The following is a 25,937-nucleotide window of genomic DNA, read 5'->3' as shown; positions in this document are numbered from 1 at the left end:
TCTGAACCCTGTTTATTTATTTAAGTTATTTACTTGCTCTTATTTACTCAGGTATTACACCACTGGTATAAGACCTGAATAACAACTGTAATCTGAGTGATTTGCCCATCTCTTTACAGTACAGTTGTGATATTGACAAGTCTGTCAGCTTGCATTGTCGTTATTTTTTCTGTCTTTCTTTCTTAGCTTCACACAGCCTGGGCTATACTTATATTTTGCCACTTTTCTGGTGTTACTGACAAAAACACTTAAACTGAATGCTTTTCATGTTAAACTGCAACATTGCGTTTTTCCTATTATGCACACTCACGGTGCTAATTTGTCCGCAGCAGCTGTCTTGCTTTTAGCTTTTATGTGTTTGATCTCTTGATACTTTTTTTTCTCCTTTGTAAAACCAGCCACTCTGCTCACTTTAGACATATCCATGTTTCTGATTGATTATATATTGCCTGTGCCATCCATTTCATTTGAACACACACTCAAGTTGACCACCTTTCACCACTCTTGTTATGTCCTCGGTATGCTGAATTAATTGACAAAGAATTGAAATGAATTTTCAAAGACTTATTTGACCATTAAAAAGGCATGACCTTGCATTACTTTATACAACAAAACCTTAATGAATGCAGCTAGCACAGGATTACTTGCACAGTGTTTTTGGAAAGAACAGTGGAGACGGATGACGCATAAGACAACTGGTGAAGTCACCCCATGTGTGTTTATACACCACTACTGTATTTAATCATTAGCGATTATTAAACTCTGTCTCTTGATTTGCCTTTTCTCCTGTCTCTCTCTGTTCTTATTACTTTCCCCTCACTGCCAAGTGTCCACAGGAGATGGCTCTCCATCCCTGCACCTGGTTCTGCTGAAAGTTTCTTCCTGTTAAAAGCGAGGTTTTCCTTCCCACTCTCACCAAGTGTTTGCTTATACAGGGTTGTGTTGTTGGTCAATGTTGGGGTTTCTCTTTAATATTATAGGGTCTTTACTTTACAATTTTCCAATACAAAGTGCCGTAATGCAACTGTTGTTGTGAATTGGTGCTATATAAATCAAATTGAATTCCACTGAATTGAGATGTTTAGATGTCTCGTTGTGTCCCTGGACTCTGTAGTGCTTTTCTTTGCATACTCCTTTTTAACTTAACCTCTTTCTGGGCCTCAGTTTGCAACTTTTCTCACTTTCACACATAGACACACACACACACAGACCAGTACACCAAGAGGCATGGTACATATTATGGGATAAATGCTAGTGGTTAACCAGACACTAACTCCAGCAGAGAAGTTATTTTGGCTTTGTGTCATGGTAATGGCATTGTCTCCGGAGTGTGGTTGACTGAGATCAAAATGTTATCCTAAATAGAAGGTCCGCAACAGGAAGGGAAGGCTGCTGTTGTATCTCTATTTGTGATCAGGTCGTGCATAAGAATCTTTCTACTTATTTGAGAGAAACCCAACTTCAGTGTGGTGTACAACGAAGTGTACAAAGATTGGATGAATGAAAAAGAGAGTAAGTGTTTAGTGGCCACTGTAGCTTATATTATTATTCACGGTCAATGAATGCTCTTCGTACTTGTTTCTTAAAAAGACATGTATACTTTAGTGACTTCAAAAAGCAAGAAAAATAAAAATAAATTAGAAAAAAAAAAACAATTTTAAGCTCTTACAACTAGACATGAGTAGCAACAAGCACATTTACAAACCCAGTTCCAAAAAAAGTTGGGACGCTGTATGAAATATAAATGCAATGATTTGCAAATCTCTTAAAACCATATTTTATTTACAATAGAAGACAGAAAACATAGCAAATGTTTAAACTGAGAAGTTTTACCACTTTATTAGAAAATGTTAGCTAAATTTGTTGGCAGCAACACATTTCAAAAAACTTAAGACAGGGTGTTGTTTACCACTATGTAGCACCCCCGCTCCTTTTAACAACACTCTGTAAACATCTGGGGACTGAGAAGACCAGCTGCTGGACTCAGAGAGGAATGTTGTCCTGTTGTTATCTGATATTGGATTCTAGTTGCTCAAAAGTCTTGGGTCATTTTTTGAGGTGGGGGCTTCTCCCATGATTCAATTCCAGCCAGAGACAGAAATCGTCTTTAGTACTACTTACTTTTTCAGTTTTTGTTCCCCTGTCCCAATTTATGTTTTTCAGACATTACAAGAGAGCCAGGTGATGTCACATTCAAACTGAGCAAATATTTTTCATGAAATTGTAAAATGACTCTGTTTAAATGCTAAATATGTCCTATTATGAATAAAATATGGGTTTACGAGATTAGCAAATCACTGTTTTTATTTGCATCTGTGTAAGCGAGGTAACTTTAGCCATTTCTACTAGTTGGAATAGTTTAAATCCTCTTAACTTTCACTGGAATTTATTTTTAAAGGGCATTAAAGTTTCCTTTCAGGCACAGTATTGAACCCAGATACACTGTGACTCACCTCCATATGTGTCAGTTTACAGTGTAATAGTAGATTCAGATAAAGCAAACAATGACTGGCCTAACATCTTCTCTTGTTTTTCTGTCTCTCAAGAGAAAGGAAAACAAATTGACACAGTTTCCAGCACTTCGAAAACCTTTTTGATCATGCCCTTAAAGTCCAGATTTGAAAATTGTTATGTGCACATTTGCAATTTGCAAACTTATGCTTAAAGCAAAGAAATTCTTTAGTAAAACTGACCCAGCCTTCATCTTGATGATTACAACTGGTGACTATAGTTGGCTCCGTGACCCAGTGATCAAACAGCAGTGTTCACTGGAATAGCCTATAAGCTTTTAATGAAAACAAGACATATCACACCAGGAACACTATCAGTAACATGCTATTATTGGTCCACACCGTCAGGGCTGCAGACATTAACATCCTGGTATGTCCAAAACTGAACATTTTGGCTGAAAGAACCTGCACTGTAGCACGTGTTATGGTCTACCATGTAACAGCAAAAAGAAGTTTTCTTGACCACACAAACACAATTGTGGCTCACCACTTGCCTTGCTCAGCAGATCTGACTCCCTGTAACATCACTCTGTTCTACAAAATGAAGGCTCATTGCCTTTCAGAAATAATTACAACGTAATGGGAGTGCTAGAACTACTACAGGAAGGAGTCAACCTTTAGTGTAATGGTAAAATTGAATTCATAGAACTGATTTGCAATTGTTTAACTTTTCACATTGATCACCATCATCTTAAAGCTACCTGGAACTTGGCAGAACTACCACAACTGTTTTTTGACTAAAAAGGCTTTCCAAGGCACTCAGGAAAGTTCGAAACTAGAAGATAAGGAATTAGATCCAGATGTCTGAAGAATGACTAATGCACTCTATGATAAATTGTTGTTTGCCATTAAGGACAATTACGAGCAAAAACAGCAATTAAAATACCAAATGGCTGGACACTGGCGAAAGTTCCTTCGAAATAGGTAAAATCTTCAAAGTCAGTGTTTTGCAACTGGTGACTGCGTTGCATTACGTGTTGTTCTAACATGGTCACATTTAAACTGTATGAACAAAGACAGACCTACTGCCTGGTCTTCATCTTCACAACCAGTCTTTACATGCTTCATCTGAGGCATGAGCCTCCAGTGCAGTCAGCAATGCCACACACACGTTCAATTGCACAGCTGTTTAGGAGAACAGCCTGGAGAGGATTTTAACTCAGTTATTGGAAGCCAAGATATGTTATCTTTCTTTTTTGTTCAACCCCTATTTGCAATCATATATTTTAACTGTTACTGCACTTATGCTTAAAGCCAGAAGAACACAGAATAATCAGTTTCATTTAAAGTTAAAATACAATTTGAGAAAATTTTGATGTGTTGAAAAGTTGAAAAATAAATCAATTTACATAAACACTGGTGATTTGAATATATATGATTTTCAGCTCATTGTATAAATAAGACTATGTGAGGGAGAGATGGACAGAGCAGAGACAGACAGCGACAAGATCGTTGTGTTTTGTTAACCTGTGTTTGCATATTTTCCACACATGCATAGGCGCTTGCATTTCAGTGGCCTTATAATGAGGTGATGTCATCACATATAACCCTTGGGGAACAGTTTGTTCTTCACAGTAGAAGTGTTTTTTGAATGAACAATGTGTCCTTCACAGTAGAAATCCTTCCTCTATGGTTATATGGACATGTTCCACTGGTGTCTCGTTTCCCTCAGAAAGTAAAACAGCTGCAATGTTGTTGGTTGGAACAAACTCTTTTTTTTTGTTTTGTTTTGTTTTTTAATACTCAAACAGAGGTTGTGCAATACAAATATCAAATGCATTAACTGTCAGTTAAGTGATGGTTAATCTCCTATCCCTGTTTGAGCAAGGCACCTTAACACAGCTGTTCAGGAAAAACTAGTTCATTGGCTTTGTAAAAATGCATCATCAGCAGTAGGAACAAGCTCTACCAACAACACACACTTCCAGCATTATACACCTCAGAAGAGACAGCACAGTTTGTGTAGAGGTGTAAAGTCTTTCAGGACAAAGCAAAGTGTAAAGTATATTTATCACTATAGCATTTAACAATAAAGTGATGTCACCAGTGCAACTTACCTACTAGCTGAATGTTTTTTGTGAGAAAATGACAGAATAATTACCTCAAAAAATAAAATATGGCTTAAAAAAAGAGAGAACATACATCAACAACATGTCTTATCTTTCATCATCCATATTAGGGGAAGGGGATTAAGTAGGATTGAGGCTAATGCATTTGTGTGTGTCCGAAGCTTTGTGTGTGTGTGCTTGTATCACTTATGTTGTGAGGACACATGTCTGTATGCACACACTGTAAGGACCGACCTCCGTTTAGGGGGGACAAGCCCCCATAAAGTAAATCATTCTATTTAGGTAGTCAGCCCCTTTCCTGCCTCTAAAGAAACACATCAAGGCAGCAAGCAGCCTTAAGTAAAGCTTTGTATGCTTCTTCTATAAGCATTACTCCAGTGAGAGCAGAAAACCTGTACATGCAATTTGGGAGACATCTAATTAAAAGTCCCGATATTACCAATTAGCTGCCAAAAAAAGCTATTTCGCTTTTTTTTTTTTTTTTTTTTTTTTTTAAGTGTTGCAGAGTCTTCTGCACTGTGTGAATTTAACAGTGTGAATAAGGAAGCAACAGTCATAAGAATCATAGATTCAAAGACCTCTTTTTTATGATTGATTGCATGATACAATATTTATAATCTTAATATATTTAAAATATATGTTAACCTCTGGTGTGACAAATTAAGTTAAGCAATTTTGTTAAATGATGGTAACTTTAACTGGTATTGGTAGGAGAAGACAGGTCTGGCCTTACCTTAGTCACAGCGGGATATCCAGCAGCAACTTCACCAGAACAATAGGGCTTTTCTTCATGGGAAACTTCAATAGAGGAAGCCCACTGGTCCAGGAAACCACTGGGGGTATAGAGGCCACAGTCTCTCACACCTGTCTCTCGCTCAAAATCCTCGCATACCCCATCACCGTCATAGTAGTAGCACATGCTTGGCTCCTCTGCATTTGAAAACACAACACACTTCAAATAAGTTATCTGTACGATAAAAATAACTTCTTAAACAGAAGGACTGAGTGCATCAAAGATATCAGCGTGGTTCATCTTAAACATATCTCTCACCGCCACCCATCTCTCTTGTTGAGCATGTCCTCATTTGGAATGAGTAGAGAAAGGAGATCAGATAAAGGCAAGAGATGAATGTAAGGGATAAAAGGAGTAAGAATCAAATTATAAGGCGTATATAGATGTATAAGGGCAGAAGGGGCAAAAAATATTAAGAAAGAATAAAAGAGAAAGAGAGCAAAACAGACAAGCACAGAAAGCGGAGGGGGTGGAGTGGGGTAAGGTCAATGGGTAGAGTAAGATACAGCAGTATTTTTTCCAGACATCCCACCCGGAGTTTGGGGCTGGAACTGAAAACTTATGGAGTGGAGGAGAGGGGAACTGAGCAGGGAGGTTTGCCTGGGCCTCACTGGTCTCAAGTCTCAGCTAAAGCAGCATCAGCCGGTGGGGTTCCAGTTGGGGGGAAAGGCGGCACTCTGTGCCAAGTTGGCCAGGGCCTTCTCCTCGAAATTCCACCCATCTACAGCACAGCCAAAAGCTCAAGTCAGTTCTGTGCTCTGGCAATGGTAAAACGAGGGGCTACTGAGGGGGCATATAGAATAAGTCTCCTGCCACTCACTCAGCAGCAACAGAGGCGAGGAAGAAGGGGAGCAGTAAGACTGAGACAAGAGGAAGTTCAAACAGTGATTGTGAATGGTAGAGGAATAATAGGTAGAATGTGAGCTAAAGAGACAAGGAATAGAATGAAAAAAAGGTCAGAAGGGGTGTGCTTTAGTATTAGAGTTTGATAGAAATTAAACTTAGTTAGATTAAATTAAAAAAAGATTGTGACTGGGTGCCTTTGAGATTTTTTTAAAATTATTATTCTGATTGTGGGCACAAACAGACAAAAGAGTGAAATCTGACTTAAAATCCAACTGGATTGTAACAGCAGGTGGGTTTGTATGCAAAGAACTTGTGATTATCATCAGTTCCAGATTTAAACCAGCTGAATCATGATAGCCTATTAAAGCTCCTCCAGATTGTAACATCCTAGACCTGTTGTATACTTACTGTTAATTGTCCATCCAACTCGTTGACAAGCAGGCACTTGCTTGCACATACAGACAGATGGACAGAAGGTCCCTTCATTATAGTCTCAGATTTCTGTGTAAAACCTCAGCAGTGTTGAACACACACAAACATACACACACTTGCAAGCATCCCAGAGCACTGCAGTTGGTGGAAAAACAGCACAGCCAGTTCAGTCATCCAGCAATCTGACAGGGATTAAGTGGCCACGTCACAGAGGGTTACACATGTGTATCCATGTACTGTACATACACAGAATCACAAGAGTGGAAGAAATATGATTATCAGCTACTGGGACCCAGAACAAAAAGTCATTCATCTATTTATAAAATTTTAAAAAACAAATTATAAAAGGAGATGTCTCTCTTTCAACTATGTTAAAAAAAAGACCCAACATTTCTCTATTTAAAAGTTATGATTTCTAGTTTTTTTTTCTTTATACAAGAGGTTGGAGTGATTATGATATCTCCTGGTGTTTTATTTGTTTGGAATAGGCATTGAGTACTTGAAGTACACCCAGACGATGTGTCAAATCCTTTCATTCACAAAGTGAGTCTTGTTTAAATGTCTGCAGTCTCTTTTTATTGTGAAATAATGAGGCATGGGAATCCAAACAGATAATAATAATGTGAATTTTTTTTTAAAGCGTTAATACTTTACTAGAAATCCTACCTTTATAAAATTGTGTGTGTTTATGTCCCGTTTGCCAATTAAAACAAGTTTATTTGTGATCACTAATGAAACAGTTTATTGTTTTTTTTTGTTTTTTTTGTTTTTTTAACTTTTCTTGCACAAGGAATTATTTCAAGACTATTAAATGGTTATGCATACGCTGCTATATCATCCTATCATACTGAAATCAGAGCTATGGACAGAGCATCAGATAGCAGCAGAGCATTTTCAAGACTTACCAACACAATTGAAGAATGGCTCTTTCTTGCACTGACTAGAACAGCCATCCCCATTCATAAAGTTCATATCGTCACATTCCTCTCCTTTGGAACTAAAAGAGCAGGAGACAAGTGCTTAGAATACACACAGATATATATACATATACATATACATATACATATATATATATATATATATATATATATATATATATATATATATATATATATACATACATATATATATACAGGGCTGCACGTAAGTGGTTCACCAGTGCGCATTTGCTGTCAAAATAAAAGACGCACACCAGATAAGAAGTTGGAAGGCGCGTTTGAGTACATAAGATGTTCTGGAGGAGGACAGACATTTGTTCAGAAGATGTCGAAGAAGCAAGCTCCATAAGCAATTACTTTGGTGTTCCTCCACTTTAAAAGAAGGTCGTATTCCCAGAAATTCCGAGAAATTCTGAGAAGTACTGAACAAATGTCTGTCCTCCTCCAGAACATCACTGGTGGACCACTTATATGCAGCCCTGTGTGTATATATATATATATATACATACATGAGCGAGACAGATAAATATGAAGGCATGCTGGCTCGGACGTCGCCCGGATCAACAAGGTCCGCGTCAGGTGTTGAGGAACCAGGGCACCCTGACGAAAAGTGGGCTACTGGAACAAGAAGGCATCGGTGGGCAAGAGACGAAAACAGGGCGTTGTTGGAATGCTACTACGCAAGTAACCCCGGCGGAAGGGGCTACATGAATAGGATGAGGGACCTATGGATTCTTCGATACCCAACATCCACAATGACGGCAAAACAACTAGTAGCTCAGTGTTCCAACATTCGAAAGAAGGGACTGCTCTCACAGCTAGAGATTGACGAGGTACAACACAAATGCTACGGCAAGGAGGAGTCAGGACGCCAGGTCAGGGGGGCGATATCATCACCCCCACCCGAGATTGGGTACATAGCCCCAAGTGCGATAGGAGAAGGATCGTTGAGTGCGAGAGGAACTGACCTGAAAAATAGGATCATGGCCAAGCTTGAAACCTGGATCCCCCGTAGCCGGTTACCAAGATTACGTGAAGTACCCTCAGAAGGTCTGCTAGATGATGTTAATGCAGCACTACGGGCAATACCTACAACCACGATTACCGACACTAACAAGCTGATCTACAATACGGCAGCAGTGATCAGTGAGATGCTTGGCTACAAGTTGAACAGCGACAAGGGGCAGTACCCTCCATGGAGAAGGAGGCTAGAGGGCAAGATCAAAGTAGCACGGAGGGAGGTTAGCCAACTAACGGAGTTGCAGAAAGGTGCGACAAATAAGGTGCCTAAGAAATACAGCAAGCTGTCCATACCTGAGGCCTTGGAAACTGCCAAGCAAAGACTCACAGCCTTGGCCAGCCGCTTGAGGAGGTACACCAGAGAGATAGAAGGCAGGAGAATAAACCAGCTGTTCTCCACAGAACCAGCAAAGGTGTACTCTCAGTGGCAAGGGAACAATAAGAGAACAGCACCACCAAGGCTGGAGACGGAGCAATACTGGAAGAGCATATGGGAGAAGGATGCAACCCATAACGGCAATGCTCAGTGGCTAGAGGATCTAAGGGCAGACCACAGCGACCTCCCTGAACAGGGTCCAGTAACCATCACAGTGGCAGATATCCAAGAAAGGGTCTCCAGTATGAAGAGTTGGACAGCACCAGGGCCCGACATGGTTCACGCCTACTGGCTGAAGAAGCTGACTGCACTCCACGAGCGTCTGGCAGCACAAATGAACCAGCTGCTAGTTAACGAGAGACACCCGGAATGGCTAACTGAAGGCCGGACGGTCCTGATCCCCAAGGACCCCAAGAAGGGACCGGTCCCCTCCAACTACCGACCAATAACCTGCCTCAGTACTACATGGAAGCTCCTGTCAGGCATCATATCGGCTAAGATGAACAGGCACATGGGTCAATACATGAGCGGGACACAGAAAGGAATTGGCAAGAATACCAGAGGCGCAAAACACCAGCTACTGGTAGACAGAACAATCAGCCGAGACTGCAAGACCAGACTGACCAACCTGTGCACTGCCTGGATTGATTACAAGAAGGCCTATGACTCAATGCCCCACAGCTGGATACTGGAATGCCTAGAACTGTACAAGATCAATGGGACCCTAAGAGCCTTCATCAGGAACTCAATGGGGATGTGGCGTACAACACTAGAGGCCAACTCCAAGCCCATAGCACAAGTCACCATCAAGTGCGGGATCTACCAAGGAGATGCTTTGTCCCCACTGCTGTTCTGCATAGGCCTGAACCCCCTCAGTGAAATCATTAACAAGACTGGCTACGGATACCGACTACGGAACGGAGCAGTTGTCAGCCACCTCCTGTACATGGATGACATCAAGCTGTATGCCAAGAGTGAACGAGACATCGATTCACTGATCCACACTACCAGGCTATACAGCAATGACATTGGAATGTCGTTCGGACTGGAGAAGTGTAGTCGGATGGTATCAAAGAGAGGGAAGGTAGTCAGAACTGAGGGGATTGAACTACCAGAAGGCAACATTGCAGACATAGAGGACAGTTACAAGTACTTGGGGATCCCGCAGGCGAATGGGAACCATGAAGAGGCTGCTAGAAAAGCTGCAACCACCAAGTACCTGCAGAGGGTCAGGCAAGTCCTGAGGAGTCAGCTGAATGGTAAGAACAAGACCCGGGCCATCAACACGTACGCCCTACCCGTGATCAGGTACCCTGCTGGGGTAATAGGCTGGCCAAAGGAGGAGATAGAAGCCACTGACATAAAGACAAGAAAGCTCCTTACCATGCATGGAGGGTTTCACCCCAAGTCCAGCACCCTGAGGCTGTACGCTAAGCGGAAGGAAGGGGGCCGGGGATTGGTGAGTGTCAGCACCACAGTCCAGGATGAGACAACGAACATCTCAGAATACATTGGGAAGATGGCCCCAACTGACCGAGTGCTCAGTGAATACCTCAGGCAGCAGAAACCCAAGAAAGAGGAGGGAGACGAGGAACCATCATGGAAGGACAGGCCCCTGCACGGTATGTACCACCGGCAGATAGAGGAGGTGGCTGATATCCAGAAATCCTACCAGTGGCTGGACAAAGCTGGACTGAAAGACAGCACAGAGGCACTAATCATGGCAGCACAAGAACAAGCTCTGAGCACAAGATCCATAGAGGCTGGGGTCTATCACACCAGGCAAGACCCCAGGTGCAGGCTGTGTAAAGATGCCCCAGAGACAATCCAGCACATAACAGCAGGGTGCAAGATGCTAGCAGGCAAGGCATACATGGAACGCCATAACCAAGTGGCCGGCATAGTGTACAGGAACATCTGTGCCGAGTATAACCTGGAAGTCCCGAGGTCAAAATGGGAGATGCCCCCAAGGGTGGTGGAGAATGACCGAGCTAAGATCCTGTGGGACTTCCAGATACAGACGGACAAAATGGTGGTGGCTAACCAACCGGACATAGTGGTGGTAGACAAACAGAAGAAGACGGCCGTAGTGATCGATGTAGCGGTTCCGAATGACAGCAATATCAGGAAGAAGGAACACGAGAAGCTGGAGAAATACCAAGGGCTCAGAGAAGAGCTCGAGAGGATGTGGAGGGTGAAGGTAACGGTGGTCCCCGTGGTAATCGGAGCACTAGGTGCGGTGACTCCCAAGCTAGGTGAGTGGCTCCAGCAGATCCCGGGAACAACATCGGAGATCTCTGTCCAGAAGAGCGCAGTCCTGGGAACAGCTAAGATACTGCGCAGGACCCTCAAGCTCCCAGGCCTCTGGTAGAGGACCCGAGCTTGAAGGATAAACCGCCCGCAGGGGCGTGCTGGGTGTTTTTATATATATATATATATATATATATATATATATATATATATATATATATATATATATATATACACGTGGTGCCTGTTACCTTTGGATGCGACCATCACCACAATAGGGTGCCCCAAGTTGATGCACCAAAGGTGGAGATGGCTCACTCTCACTTTGCCTGGAGATTGTTTGGACCTGGTAAGTATACGTAGCATGTGGTATCACATCCCTGCACAAAGAGTGAGAAAAAACACAGTAAGTTCATATGTCTGGACAATACAAAGAAATACCACATGCAAAGAAAGTAAAAGTAAAAGACTGCATACGAGAAACCTTCATAAGACCAGGTCGGTGGAGATCAAGTTGTTAGAATTGTTGCTAAGTCAACTGGTGAGTTTGTGTGTCTCTTTATTCAACTAGTAAACTTCTAAGTTTGTACTTTCACATATCTGTCTTTCCGATCGACTGATACGTCTGCTTTTACCCACTGCATGTCCAGCTTTGTTGTGTTTCCTTATCACAGCGATTCAAGGAACCATTGTGACGAAATACGGGAGAAATAATGGAGGCTTACTCACTTTGATTGTCTAAGTCACCATAATGGTTTTTTGAGGCACCATGATAAGGATTTCTGAAACAAAAAAGTCTGAAAGGAAAATATATAAATAAGAAAATCAAAGCCATAAACAAAAAAATAATCAAAGCTATGAATGAGAAACCAAAACCACTAGACAAGCAATTAATCCCAGGGAAAGAAAACAAGTAAATAATAATATATGTAAGTGAGGGTGCTTTTTGGAAGTCAGTATTGCAAAATGTTTATTTATTCTCTCTGGTTTGTTTGCCTTTACGTTGTACCTCTATCATAATCAGATTGCCTCTTCTAACTACAGGTCCCTGTAATCAGTGGAATTACTTTCTTTAAAAACTGAGGCAACTGTGTTATTTTATGACTCATTACAATTTAACAAAGAACAAGAGTAAAAATAAGTAAAGGCAACGAAAGAAAGTTCTGGAAACATGCAATAAAAACAAAATAATTGAATCACAAAAGCACCTTCATTTACATCTGTATTGTTTAAGGGTTTTTTTTTTCCTGTTTTGATATTTTTTTTGGTATTATTTTGGTTTCTCATTTCTAGTTTTGATTTGCATTTGTTATGGTACGGCTTCTCATTCATCATTCTTAGGCTTTCGTGGTTTTGGGGGGTGGATAGTGATCATGGCATAAGATTTGGGAACTTAAATATAAGTCGTTGTCAAATTTTGTCTATGTTCATATATTCAGAGTATCAGAATATTTTGATTTTGAGTCCGTTATTGTTTAAACAGTATAAATACCATGTTTCTTTCAATAAAATATGTACATGCAACCACAGTCATGAGGAAGACTGCTGACAGTTGTCCAGATGATAATCATCCATACCCTCCATGAGGTGGGTAAACCACATCTGAAAAGACTGGCTGTTCATAGAGTTTACTCACAGAGTAAATCGGATGTTTCGACGCATGTTAATGGAAAGTTGACTGGAAGGGAATGTGTGGTAGGAAAAGGTGCAAAAGCAACACGGGTGACTGTAGCCTTGAGAGGATTGTCAAAAAAAGTCAATTGAAGAACTTGTGAGATGTTCACAAGGAGAAGATTCAAGAAAGGAGCTACAACTGTTATACTGTAGCTAACCGAGACAATGTTAGAAACGTCTTACCTGGAGAAAAACTTCTAGACTGTTGCTCAGTTTGTAGAAATATTTAAATACAGAGAATGTGCTAAATGTGCTACACAGTGACGGTGTTCAAAACAACGTGTGTTTAGTCCTTAACAAGACACGCAGATGTGTTAAAAATTAACACATGATGTGTTATTTCTAAAACATCTGTCTTGAGCGTGCGAGCTGGATTGTCCAGCCAACTCCCCTGATCTGAACCCCATAGAGAATGTATGGGATGCTGTCGAGTGGAAGATGAGAAACACCTGACATAAAAATACAGACAAGGTGAAGGTCGCAATCAAAGCAACCTGGGCTTCAATAACTCCTCAGCAGGGCCACAGGCTGATTGCCTCAATCCCACACTGCGCTGAAATTACTCAAAAATATGCAAGTATTTGTGTGAAAGGAGCCACAGACTTATGTATTGAGTATATAAATGAACATACCTTACAAACGCTGGACATTTCTGTATTGTATCTTTTGATTGATCTTAGGAAAGATCGTTATTATTTGAGATACTGGATTTCTGATTTGCAGGCGTTATAAAAAAATCACTTTACATTTAAAGAATACAACTTTTGAATATATCTTTTTAAGACGTTGTAGTACAATCAAACAGCGCAACAGTTAATGTGCAGTAGCGCATGTTGATGTCTTTCAGTTCTTAAAGTAAAGGGAATGCTTGAATGCTGTATGCATGCAGCCTTTTTTTGGTATATCTGTTAAAAACGGCATCTATGAATGGGATTAAGTAGAACCAATAGTTTAGCCATGGATTATTTCACATGGACCATAAATATGCCTATTACAGAAAGCACCTCGCATACAGTCCATAGAATTACATAGCAATGAGAGACGCATACACACAGGCTTTAATTAAAACAGGCATATCACACTATTCCCAAAGCTGCCATATATTCCAGAGTGTGAATGTAACGCATCAGCAGGATCAAGCACTGAACTTTCCCTGGTACCCCAAAGATTTAAACTAAAGAGTCTTCAAAGAAGGCTTTGAATGAGGTTCAGGAAAGCCTTTGCCTTTTCTGAGCACTTTTTTTTATTTACTACTGAATGAGAACACGTAAATGTTTTCAATTAGAGGCTTAGGGTAAAACATGTAATCTCTTCTTCACTTTTCCATGTTTGTTCATGGCATTCCCAACAGAAAGACCTAGACCAAGTGCAAGTTCGCCGTGAAGTACGAAATATAAAAAGTGACAAGCCTAAAGATCAAGTAACAAAATGAATTCTCTTACAGCAAAGTTCGTGCCTGAGATTAGTTATTTATGTTGGCTTTATTATTATCAACACAGAACGTTTGGCCTGACAGACTCTCATCTGCACAACAGTATGCCCTGTTCCGCAATGTTGGTTCATACTGGTGCAACTCTAGGTTACACTCAAACATGTCCCTTCTAATTGAATTAGTTTAGCCTCTGGAAAAGTCAAGCTCTGGGAGACTTTATCTTTGAGCAAAGCAAACATGCAGAATAGACGGAAAGAAGAGAGAAACAGATGCCGCTTTGAAAGGAGGCACACAACTTTCCCTTTTGTGGATGGGCAGGTATTTGGGCCGCTCGGTTTCAGGCAATCCAATGCACTGAAAAGCACTAGCACTTACTGATTGGGCCACAATGGGAGGCCTGCTCATGCAAGAACAAGCAGAAAGGATGATTTTAATGACTGGATCTAATGAGGTAATCTAGTTCTCGTTAGGCTGATGGTCAGTCCTTCTAGCTTTTCACCGTCATCTCACAAATACAACTAAAAACAGTGCTGTAGTTTTCAATACATGGCTGTTTGAACAAACATGCTGTTTGATTTAGGGACTAAAATCAAGATAAAAACAGTGCTGCGTGCTTCTTTCTCTGACAGACAATTTTCACACATGAACTCAGGTAAATTTCTCAGGATAGGTCACACAACTGTCTTACATGTAGGGAGTGAGGTAAGATAAATAAATTCCCCAGATTGTTACCACCAACATTCTTACCTGGGTGCAATTAGACTGTGTACTATCAGGTTAAAAACCATCTCACGATTCGATTATATCAGGCATTTGGGTTCTCGCATGCACGATGATGTGATTGCTGGGAAAAGCGTGTAAAAAATGGCTCACGACCGTGGCTCAGGGGGTTGGGAATCGCATCTGTAACCGGAAGGTCGCCGGTTCGATCCCTGGCCTCTCTGTCCTGGTCGTTGTGTCCTTGGGCAAGACACTTTACCCTACTTGCCTACTGGTGTTGGCCAGAGGGGCCGATGGCGCGATATGGCAGCCTCGCTTCTGTCAGTCTGCCCCAGGGCAGCTGTGGCTACAACTGTAGCTTGCCTCCACCAGTGTGTGAATGAATAGTGGTATTGTAAAGCGCTTTGGGTGCCTTGAAAAGCGCTATATAAATCCAATCCATTATTATTATTCATTATTATTATCACGACTCCGGGGAATCATGTTCTTCTTTCAGTAGCAAAGTTGGAGCGGCGGTTTACAGCCACGCTGGGATTAAAAGGCTTAGAAAGGAAGCTGAGGTGAGTGACTAAGCCAAAGACTGTGGTTATGTCCGGCGCCTAGGTCTATACAGGCAAAGAACTGCAAACTCGTTACTCGTGTCAATACTGTAGCAGTCAATTGCAAACATTTTATTTAAGCGTGCCCCATGACTTTCTTATTTAAAAAGCAATAAACAGATTATCAGCTCATGTCGACTGAGCCATATATCATCCTCAGTTATTTTCTGAGAAAACACCACGAGATCAGATCCCCCTCGTGCCATACATCACAGTCAGCTTGGGGCACAAAGGCAGTTTCCTCAGGATCTGCAAAACTCCATCGTGGGGTCCTTTGTCCTTTCGCACAACATTTTTTTCTCCTCTTGTCACTGATATAATGATACAACACAGCTTCTGGGAAGCGGGTGAAATAGCTGCGATATTTAATCTACTGATTTGTGTTCACGGTTATTAATTTTCCCATTTTCTTGTTTAATTAATTAATGTGAAGTTTAATCAATGAATTTGCGTTCACTGACAAAGTAGCCAGACTTTCTTCTCATCGTGTTTTTGTGGGGATTTTTGTTTGTTTTGGGGTTTTTTTTTACTGATCTTGAGCATGGGTTTCGGAAAGTCTTTCAAAATTTTGTTTGAACACTGAATGCTTTCTTACTGAATTATTTTTAGTCCAATCCATGTGCCTGACCATTTTCAGAGCCACTTAATGCCGAACTTTGAATGATTCGGGCATAAAAACGGCACCAGTTTAAATGTGGTCATATGTTAGTAAAGCCACTGGCAGCAGAGAAGAATGAACAAATAGCATAGAGATTTTTAATTTGTTTGTTTGTTTGCTACCTCAAAAGCACATAGTGATGTTGTGGACGAATTTATAACAGCCACACCTATAGGTTTCAAACAATTTAGTATCAGAATTCCTATCCAGTATTCATAAAAACACACTTATCTGTAACTAATTATAGCTATGTAAAATATCTGCTGTATAACTCATAGCTCAAAGGACCTTACTACAATCACTGTCAACGTGTCACATGATAAGATTTCATCATTAGTGCTTTTTTGTTCTTCTCAAAACCCCAGAATAATTTTTTTTTTTCATAGTGGCTCTCTTGTGAAGTCTTGAACAAAGCCCTGTAATATGCATTTCAAAGGTATTCAAAACCACACAGAGCCATGAGTTAACATACGTGAAAGCTACTAACAGCAAGAAGTTTGCCGGTGTGTGCCTGTGCTCGTCTGTGTGTTCCAACCTTTACTGATATGTGGACACTTATGTGCAGATGCATTTCCATTCTGTAGCTCCTTGTTGTTCTTGGCGGAAAGACTCCAGATGAGAAAAACAGATAAATGTATGGAAGTTGAGAAAAAAAACAACTTAATTTGAACCTGCAAGATCACCAAACAAAGCCTTACTTTTCAGGACTGTTAATTATACACCCACACTAACCTGTGCTATATGTATAGAGCTAAAATAAATTATTCAAACAGGACAGGAAATAATTTTTATGGCAATCGTATGCCTTTTTAGAAGTCCTCTGGGTTGCGCGGGTCTGTAGTTTCTATTTCCTTTTGCCTAAACAGCTGCATTTGCCTGATGAAAAATGATCAAATAAACTAAACAAGGACAGAGAAATGTCCTGGCTCTTCCTGAACCTTTAACCCTTAGCTGATTAATGACTTCTACCAGTTACAAGCCAGACTTTACCAGATTAAAAACAACTAAAAACACATCTTTTTAGAATTGCATTTTGTTAACTTTTGTCTGTTTTTGGGGCGATCGTGGCTCAAGAGTTGGGAGTTCGCCTTGTAATCGGAAGGTTGTCGGTTCGAGCCCCGGCTTGGACAGTCTCGGTCGATGTGTCCTTGGGCAAGACACTTCACCCGTTACCTACTGGTGGTGGTCAGAGGGCCTGGTGGCGCCAGTGTCCGGCAGCCTCGCCTCTGTCAGTGCGCCCCAGGGTGGCTGTGGCTACAATGTAGCTTGCCATCACCAGTGTGTGAATGTGTGTGTGAATGGGTGGATGACTGGATATGTAAAGCGCTTTGGGGTCCTTAGGGACTAGTAAAGCGCTATATAAATACAGGCCATTTACCATTTTGTTTTATACCTTGTGAAGCACTTTGTGATATTTTATCTAGAAATGTGCTATATAAATAAAATTTTACTTTACTTAGTTACTTTACCAGATTACTAACGGTTTGCTATGGATTATGTTTTTTATGTTTGTAATGAAGAGGTGATCGAAGAGAGTAAAGTAATAATCGCTGTAGCTGCTGTCGAAGGATTTCCGACTAATCGGTGATTTTTACTGCTTGTTATGAGAAAAAATAATCCCCTAACTCTATTAACAAAATAAATTAATGTGTTGACAATAAAGTGATATAGAAACATTGCCTACTTTTTCAAATAGCTGTGTGAACTGAGTGTGAACATTAGATTGACTTAAAGGAAAGAACTGCTGTTCCCCCCATTTGACCAGAACTACATATAAAGTCCTCGGTTTAAGATCTAACTTGCTTTCAGAATTAGCCAAAAAGAGTGCCACACAATAGTTAAACAAGCAAATCTAGACTTGAGTAGCTAAAGGGATAAATGTGGCAGATAATATGCAGAACTGTACAGAACCAGAGTTAAATTGCAAAGGGGGCAGTAGCAGCACTGCTACTGGACGACCTCCTTTGAGGAGGAGTGGAACCATCTTCTGCTACCTTCTTTCCTTACATTTGCTTGACCTCCTAATACTGTCCCTCTTTGCCCTCCAATCATGGCCATAATTTACCCCTCAAGTAGTCCTAACTCCCACTTTGCATCTCGTTACTTTGACCAAACAATCCATCATACATGGGTTGATACTTAGGAGGTATGTTCTCTGGCATCTCCTTTGCTCAGTTTGCCTCAACTAATCTGAAGGCCAGTAAGCCTGAAAGTGGAGGGTCAATCATCCGTGTCTGTCAAACCCACTGAAACATACTGCAAGACGATGCAACTGTCTGTGTGGTCAAGAAAAGCATTTCAGCAAATCGACTCAGGTAGTCAAACGGAGCACTTTACGCTGGATTTGTGGCGGACAAAAACATCTGGGTGACCTTCACAATGTCAGAGGTTATGTTTGTTTCGTTATGCTTCGTGACGAGCCAATGGGCCTGCATCAGTATTCCGAACGACGTGTCTAATTTAATGTTTATGCCCTGATCAGTAAAAGAAAGTGAAAACATTATGCCCCTTCATTCTGCCTTTTGGAGGTTGTACAGTATGTTTTTATTTTGTTTGTTTTGTTCCACAGTGTTTCCAAATAAATTGTCCTAAAAGACACACTATTCTTCTTCAGTTGGATGAGCTACAGACTTTTATGGCTAGAACACACATACTTACTTGCTAGATCTTCGCTGACCATTTAACAGAAACAAGATCGCACATGCTCTCACAACAGAAAACAGACAGCCATCGCAACTGACCACCACCAATGGAATGCAACCACAGCTAGTGAAATACACCACAGCAGTAAAACTACCTACAGTACATCAATAATAACTGAAGTGTGCCAAAACCTCAAAATAAATACATTCCTACTGTAGGCAACCTTCCACGGATACTCACACTACAGTGGGGCAAAAAAGTATTTAGTCAGCCACCGATTGTGCAAGTTCCCCCACTTAAAATTATGACAGAGGTCAATAATTTGCACCAGAGGTACACTTCAACTGTGAGAGACAGAATGTGAAAAAAAAATCCATGAATTCACATGGTAGGATTTGTAAAGAATTTATTCGTAAATTAGGGTGGAAAATAAGTATTTGGTCACCTCAAACAAGGAAAATCTCTGACTCTCACAGACCTGTAACGTCTTCTGTAAGAAGCTTTTCTGTCCCCCACACGTTACCTGTATGAATGGCACCAGTTTGAACTCATCATCTGTATAAAAGACACCTGTCCACAGCCTCAAACAGTCAGACTCCAAACTCCGCCATGGCCAAGACCAAAGAGCTTTCTAAGGACACCAGGAAAAGTATTGTAGACCTGCACCAGACTGGGAAGAGTGAATCTACAATAGGCAAGCAGCTTGGTGTGAAAAAAATCAACTGTGGGAGCAATCATCAGAAAATGGAAGAAATACAAGACCACTGATAATCTCCCTCGATCTGGGGCTCCACGCAAGATCTCATCCCGTGGGGTCAAAATGATCATGAGAACGGTGCGCAAAGATCCCAGAACCACACGGGGGGACCTGGTGAATGACCTGCAGAGAGCTGGGACCAAAGTAACAAAGGTCACCATCAGTAACACACTACAACGGCAGGGAATCAAATCCCGCAGTGCCAGACGTGTTCCGCTGCTGAAGCCAGTGCATGTCCAGGCCCGTCTGAAGTTTGCCAGAGAGCACATGGATGATACAGCAGAGGATTGGGAGAATGTCATGTGGTCAGATGAAACCAAAGTAGAACTTTTTGGTATAAACTCAACTCGTCGTGTTTGGAGGAAGAAGAATACTGAGTTGCATCCCAAGAACACCATACCTACTGTGAAGCATGGGGGTGGAAACATCATGCTATGGGGCTGTTTTTCTGCCAAGGGGACAGGACGACTGATCCGTGTTAAGGACAGAATGAATGGGGCCATGTATCGTGAGATTTTGAGCCAAAACCTCCTTCCATCAGTGAGAACTTTGAAGATGAAACGAGGCTGGGTCTTCCAACATGACAATGATCCAAAACACACCGCCCGGGCAACAAAGGAGTGGCTCCGTAAGAAGCATTTGAAAGTCCTGGAGTGGCCTAGCCAGTCTCCAGACCTCAACCCCATAGAAAATCTGTGGCGGGAGTTGAAAGTCCGTGTTGCTCGGCGACAGCCCCAAAACATCATTGCTCTCGAGAAGATCTGCATGGAGGAATGGGCCAAAATACCAGCTACTGTGTGTGCAAACCTGGTAAAGACCTATAGTAAACGTCTGACCTCTGTTATTGCCAACAAAGGTTATGTTACAAAGTATTGAGTTGTATTTTTGTTATTGACCAAATACTTATTTTCCACCCTGATTTACGAATAAATTCTTTACAAATCCTACCATGTGGATTCATGGATTTTTTTTTCACATTCTGTCTCTCACAGTTGAAGTGTACCTCTGGTGCAAATTACTGACCTCTGTCATCATTTTAAGTGGGGGAACTTGCACAATCGGTGGCTGACTAAATACTTTTTTGCCCCACTGTATACTGGGAAGTTATGTACAGGCACTTTATGGAAGTTAGATATCATCACTGCATCCTGCATAATGTGCGTGCTCACTGTTCTGCCTCTTATCAAGCACTATCCTTCTCATGGGAACCAGACTGACAGCATGATAGTGGGATGGCACAACACACAGCTCTGTCATGTATAGCAACATGTTTTTTTCCTGTGTCAGCACATTCCATAAAAGCAAAGCATTAAATTCTCACCACAGTGTGCAGATAATACCTTCAACAGGCCGTCTATTTGCTTTTTCATGGAATATGGGGGGGAAGCAAATGTGGGCAATAACTGACCTATGACTTATAGGAAACAAATGTTGGGCAACAGATTTGAAACTGCAGAACAAGAGGCGGCTTGCTTATGTTCCTGGGGGCATTAAAAAGGATATCTTGTATTACGAGAACATAGCTAAGTGAATAGTTTCCACAGATAAAAAAAACAAAACACTTTTTACTGGCATGCCCTGAAAAAACTCCTAATTACATCACACTAAAGAAGGAAGGTATACAGTGACTGCTCAGCAAGTCTCCATTTTTTCTCATAAACAACCGTTTGCAGAAATATTTTTCAGGCTGCTACAAACTTATTGTACAAGCGGTTTTTTTGAATTGTTTTGTTTGTCTTTCTGCCCACCTCCCAGCAAGCTTGCACAAAACATATGACAAGCTGAAATACATAAAACCTGGTGGACTATGAACAAAAATGGGCAATCTGATGAGTAAAGTAAGGGATTACTATTGCAAAAACGGTAATTAGATTACCGTTACTTCCCGTAGGAACGCTGCGTTACTAAAACCGTGATTTTTTTTTTTGCAAGAATGTCTCATGACAGTGACAGTGACGTAAGCAAGTGCGATGTTCTATATCGAGTGCGGGAGAGAGTATGAGCATGCAGCGTTTAAAGCGTGGAAGTACTGACCTTACTTTAAGTTTGATTCCATAAAAAGTGACAAAAACATTAGCGTCCTTTGTGTGTGGGAAGAAAACTTCTTGTTACAGCGAAACCCCCCTAAACTTCCAAGCAAGCACTGAGTGGGATACGACAGAGAAACTCGCGGATTCTTCAACTGACCGCGGCACACCTGCACCAGCGTAAACCTCCGCCTACCCCACTCCTGCTTTACAGGTGAAAATAGTGCAACAGGACCGCTTGTCTTTGACTTTAATTATTTTCTGCTGTGTTTTACTTGCATCTATTTGAAAGAGTGAGTGTAAACACAAATTTTTTTTTTGCTTGATGCATGAAGTTAAAAGATTACAACTAATAAAACAAGTTTTAAAAGGGGACTTTTCCTCAATTTACAACCTCTTCAGGTTGTAAATTGTGTTTTTAAAAAGTAACTAAGTAACTAAGTAATTAATTACTTTTGAAAGTAAGTAATCAGTAAAGTAACGGGATTACTTTTTTGGGGAAGTAATCAGTAATTAGTTACTGATTACTTTTTTTAAGTAACTTGACCAACACTGACTATGAACAGGCCAAGTCAGAAATATTTCACTCAGAAATGTTTGTGTGATCCTGACAGGCTTTGAGTGGCGATTTACGTGGAGGTTTGGGCACTCATAGAAAAATATTCACCTACCAGGTCACTCACCTATCTGTATATCGGTGGGTAGGTTCATTCAGCAGCAGACCGTTGGGGGCATGTGTGAAGGGTGGCTGACGCAACAGGCGGTAGCGTAAAGGCTGGCAATGGTTGCAGAGTTTATAGTCTGGCTTGGATGTCAAGAGAGTGGCGTCGATCTCCAGATGATGCTCCATAGTGTAGAACTGTACCCCATACACCTCTTCCTCAATGTCCAGCTTCATAGTGAGCGGGGTATCACAGAAAACATTGCTGGGACCCAGTGAAATGTTGTTTCCACTGACGGTCAGCAGCAAGATGTTATGGATCGCAGGCAGCGCTGTTTCCTCGCGGCTAAGAAATGTAACCCACACAGTCAAGGAGTCAGGTACCAGTGGGTAGGCGAACTCTAGCTGAAGCATGCAGCCCTGTAAAGGGCACTCTGGCAGGCCAATGATGTCTTGCTCGGTTGCTGAATGAGGGCTCCAGGTACGCACACTTGGTTCACAAGCCTGCTCCACATCAGGAGGGCCTATGGGATGAAATTACAAAGCAGTCACACACACACACACACACACACACACACACACACACACGTAGGCAACACAAAAACTTTAAATAATTCACAAGCTTATGTTGACCATTTTAGATACAGCTATGGGTGATTATTAAACACTCATGCAGACACATAATGATGAATTCAAATACACTATTGTACAGAACTATTTTAAGATAACCGAACAGGTAAATTTAAACTAAATATTAAAAAAGATTGCTGACAGATTTTTATTTTTTATTTTTTTTAATCGCATCAACAATCTTTTTGGTGTATCTGCAGTGCTTGCAACATCAAGGTTGAGGTGAAACTGAGAGTTCATTGTGAGTCCATCTGCAGAGGAAAGGCAGAGCTGAGGTGTGTACCTTCTGAGAGGGGCCCTGTGCAGGGTTCTCACTTCAGCGCAGTCATTACAACCTCTAACAGTCACACTCCAGCCATATTTGGAGTCCACACACAGCTAACTTGGATTATCCCAAGTGACGTACACTAACATTCATCAAGCACTTTTAGAAGCCAGCAAGCGGCAGACACTATGTTCTCCCTCAATTTCCTTTTGTGCATTTCCAAGCTGGCAACCAAAGAAGCCATTTGCTAACCTCATTTCTGGGCACCATGCAAAATTCCAGTGTTTAATCAAGTGAAGACTGAATATGGTTTCCAAGCCACATTATCTCAACACATTTATTATTGTACTGTAAGTGTGTGTGTGTGGCCAGTGTGGAGGTGAATTAAAGAAAAGAGAAAGAGAGTAAGAAATAGAGAAGAGAGGGAGAAAAGCGGGAGGCTGGAAGAGAATGAACTAAGGTACTCCAAGAGGTTGGCTTTGCTCGGCTCATGTAATCCCGGCTTTCTGGGTAAATTTTCATTGAGTTTGCAAGGAAAGGAGCTGTAGCCACTGAAAATATTTTGTAATGTCAGCTGTTATGGTGGGCCCCACTCCTGCTCTGGCACAGGAATTATGTGGTTGAAGATTTAAGAGGAGAAAGAGTAGAGGTGCCATTGTGTAACCCAAGGCAGTATAAACTGTTTTTTGTTTTGTTTTTAAAGTTGATTGGCAGTACCCTTGTTTGTTTTGGGGTTTTAAAAATGAATTTAATGTAGCTTTATATGCAAATGACGTTTCCACATTCAAATTTTACACATTCCAAGAAATTGGTGCCATTTGGATTCTTGTAACAAGGTTTTGTTTTGGGTAAAATGGGTTAGTGCTTGTTATTTTTTGTTTTCGCTGCAGTTTTTGTTCCCCTTCTGTTAAAAATTTGAATTTGTCACATCCCTTTTTACAACCCCAACTCTGAAAGAAGGAATGGGATAATTTGCAAGAAAATTTGTGTAAAAAATATTTGTGCTATTCACAGTAGTAGATACAAAACATGTCAAATGTTTAGACAGAAAAATACCACCACCCCTCATTATGAATTTAACGGCAGCAGCACATCGCAAATAAGTAGAGACAGTGTTTACCACCATTTCTTTTATTTAACAGGAGCGCATAAACATGTGGGAGCTGGGGAGACTTTTAGGAGACAAATGTTGTTCTTGGCTGTTCTTGTCTCAGTCCTGGGTCATTTTTATCATATTTTGTTTGGTGACACATTGGTTTAGCATTGTCTTGCTGAAAGAAGTCGTGATCTGAATGACAACATTTTTTACGAAACCTATATATACCTTTCAGCACTGATGGGGCCTTTCCATATGTCCAAAGTCACTAAATACAAGCTCATACCTTCAGAGATGGTGGCTTTTGAACTGAGCAGTGGTAACAAGCGAGATGGTCTCTCAACTCTTCAGTCAAATTTCAATTTGTTTGACCACAAAACAATTTTCCACTTTGACCCAGAGAAGAAAGTAGCATTTCTGGATCATGTTCACACATGGCGTCTTCTTTGCATCATAGTGCTTTAATCCCAGTTCCAGTTAGCACAGCAAACTGTGTTCACGGATAAGGATTTGTGGACCTGTTCCTGAGCGATTCTGTGACTTCAATGATAGAATGATGTCTGTTTTTTAATGCAGTCCTGCTTATTGCCACCAGGCCTGGGGGCATCCAATATTTGATTTCTAGTCTTGTCCAAAGGCGTACTAAGATTTCTCCAGATTATCAAGTTTTTATTATGAGATTATGTACTCTAGATGATGAGCTATCCATAGACCTCACAGTTTAAATTGAGGATTATTATTTTGAAATTGTCATATAATTTGTAACTGCAGTTTTTGTGCAGATTAGTGAACCTCTGCTCATCTTCACCTCTGGCATTCTAACATGCTCTTATTATACCCAATAATGTCACTGAGGTGTTGCCAATTAACCTAATTTGCTGCAAAATGTTCCTCCAGCTGTTTCTTTTTAGTGCCACTTACTTTTCCAATCTTTTGTTACCCCATCATCAAATTAAAAATGAGCTTTGAAAGTTGCTGCATTCTGTTTTTATTTACATTTTACACAAAGTCCCAGCTTCTTGAGATTTGGGGTGATGGAAGTTCCCTGATTGTTCTCATTAAGAAATGACTCATGAAGTAGCATACTTTCAGTTGAAATGCAAGGCCTTCCCCGAAAAAGACATGTGGATGTGAGCATATGCTGCTCTAAAAGCTGTTTACTGTGTGCAGAACTGATGAACTGATGATTATAACTTTGGCATAGGTATGAATGTCTGTTGTCTCTGTGTAACCCCTCTGGCAGAACCTTGTCTTTGACCCAATGGCAGCTGGCAGCCAAATATTTTTCAGTAATTGTTGAGCTAGGTTAAACTTTTTTGCTGGACAACCCTGCATATTTCCTCCATTTGTGTTACTCCAATACTTATTTTTTTGTTGTTGTCTGGTTGATATGAGGAGAGATTTATATTTTTTACCAAATGTATTTTTTGTTTCTTTCTGCTAATCAAGCAAATCCTTCGTTTGGAGGTTTATGCTTAACTTTAAGAGTATTACACTCTGTGAGGCTTGCTTTTTGCCACATTTAAACTTTATTTAATAAC

General features: G+C 40.9%; 1 protein-coding gene across 2 annotated transcripts in view; it reads right to left on the bottom strand.

Annotated features, from left to right (window-relative positions):
* Positions 1-25,937, bottom strand: part of pappaa (pregnancy-associated plasma protein A, pappalysin 1a) — a 104,212-nt gene that overhangs the window by 53,771 nt on the left and 24,504 nt on the right. For both annotated transcript variants that reach the window (XM_085279737.1, XM_085279738.1), the window contains exons 7-10: positions 22,428-22,929; positions 11,486-11,614; positions 7,556-7,647; positions 5,313-5,509 (exon numbers count right to left, since the gene is read on the bottom strand). In XM_085279737.1, coding sequence (XP_085135863.1) covers positions 5,313-5,509; positions 7,556-7,647; positions 11,486-11,614; positions 22,428-22,929 — 920 coding nt within the window. The remainder of the gene's footprint in view (positions 1-5,312; positions 5,510-7,555; positions 7,648-11,485; positions 11,615-22,427; positions 22,930-25,937) is intronic.

Source organism: Mchenga conophoros, linkage group LG7, assembly GCF_057382185.1.
Source record: "Mchenga conophoros isolate Kocher_MC1m ecotype Shallow Benthic linkage group LG7, M_conophoros_male_GT1.1, whole genome shotgun sequence".
In the NCBI taxonomy this organism is placed as follows: domain Eukaryota; kingdom Metazoa; phylum Chordata; class Actinopteri; order Cichliformes; family Cichlidae; genus Mchenga; species Mchenga conophoros.
The sequence above is the reverse complement of the archived record's forward strand: the minus strand, read 5'-3'. Positions and strand labels throughout refer to the sequence as shown.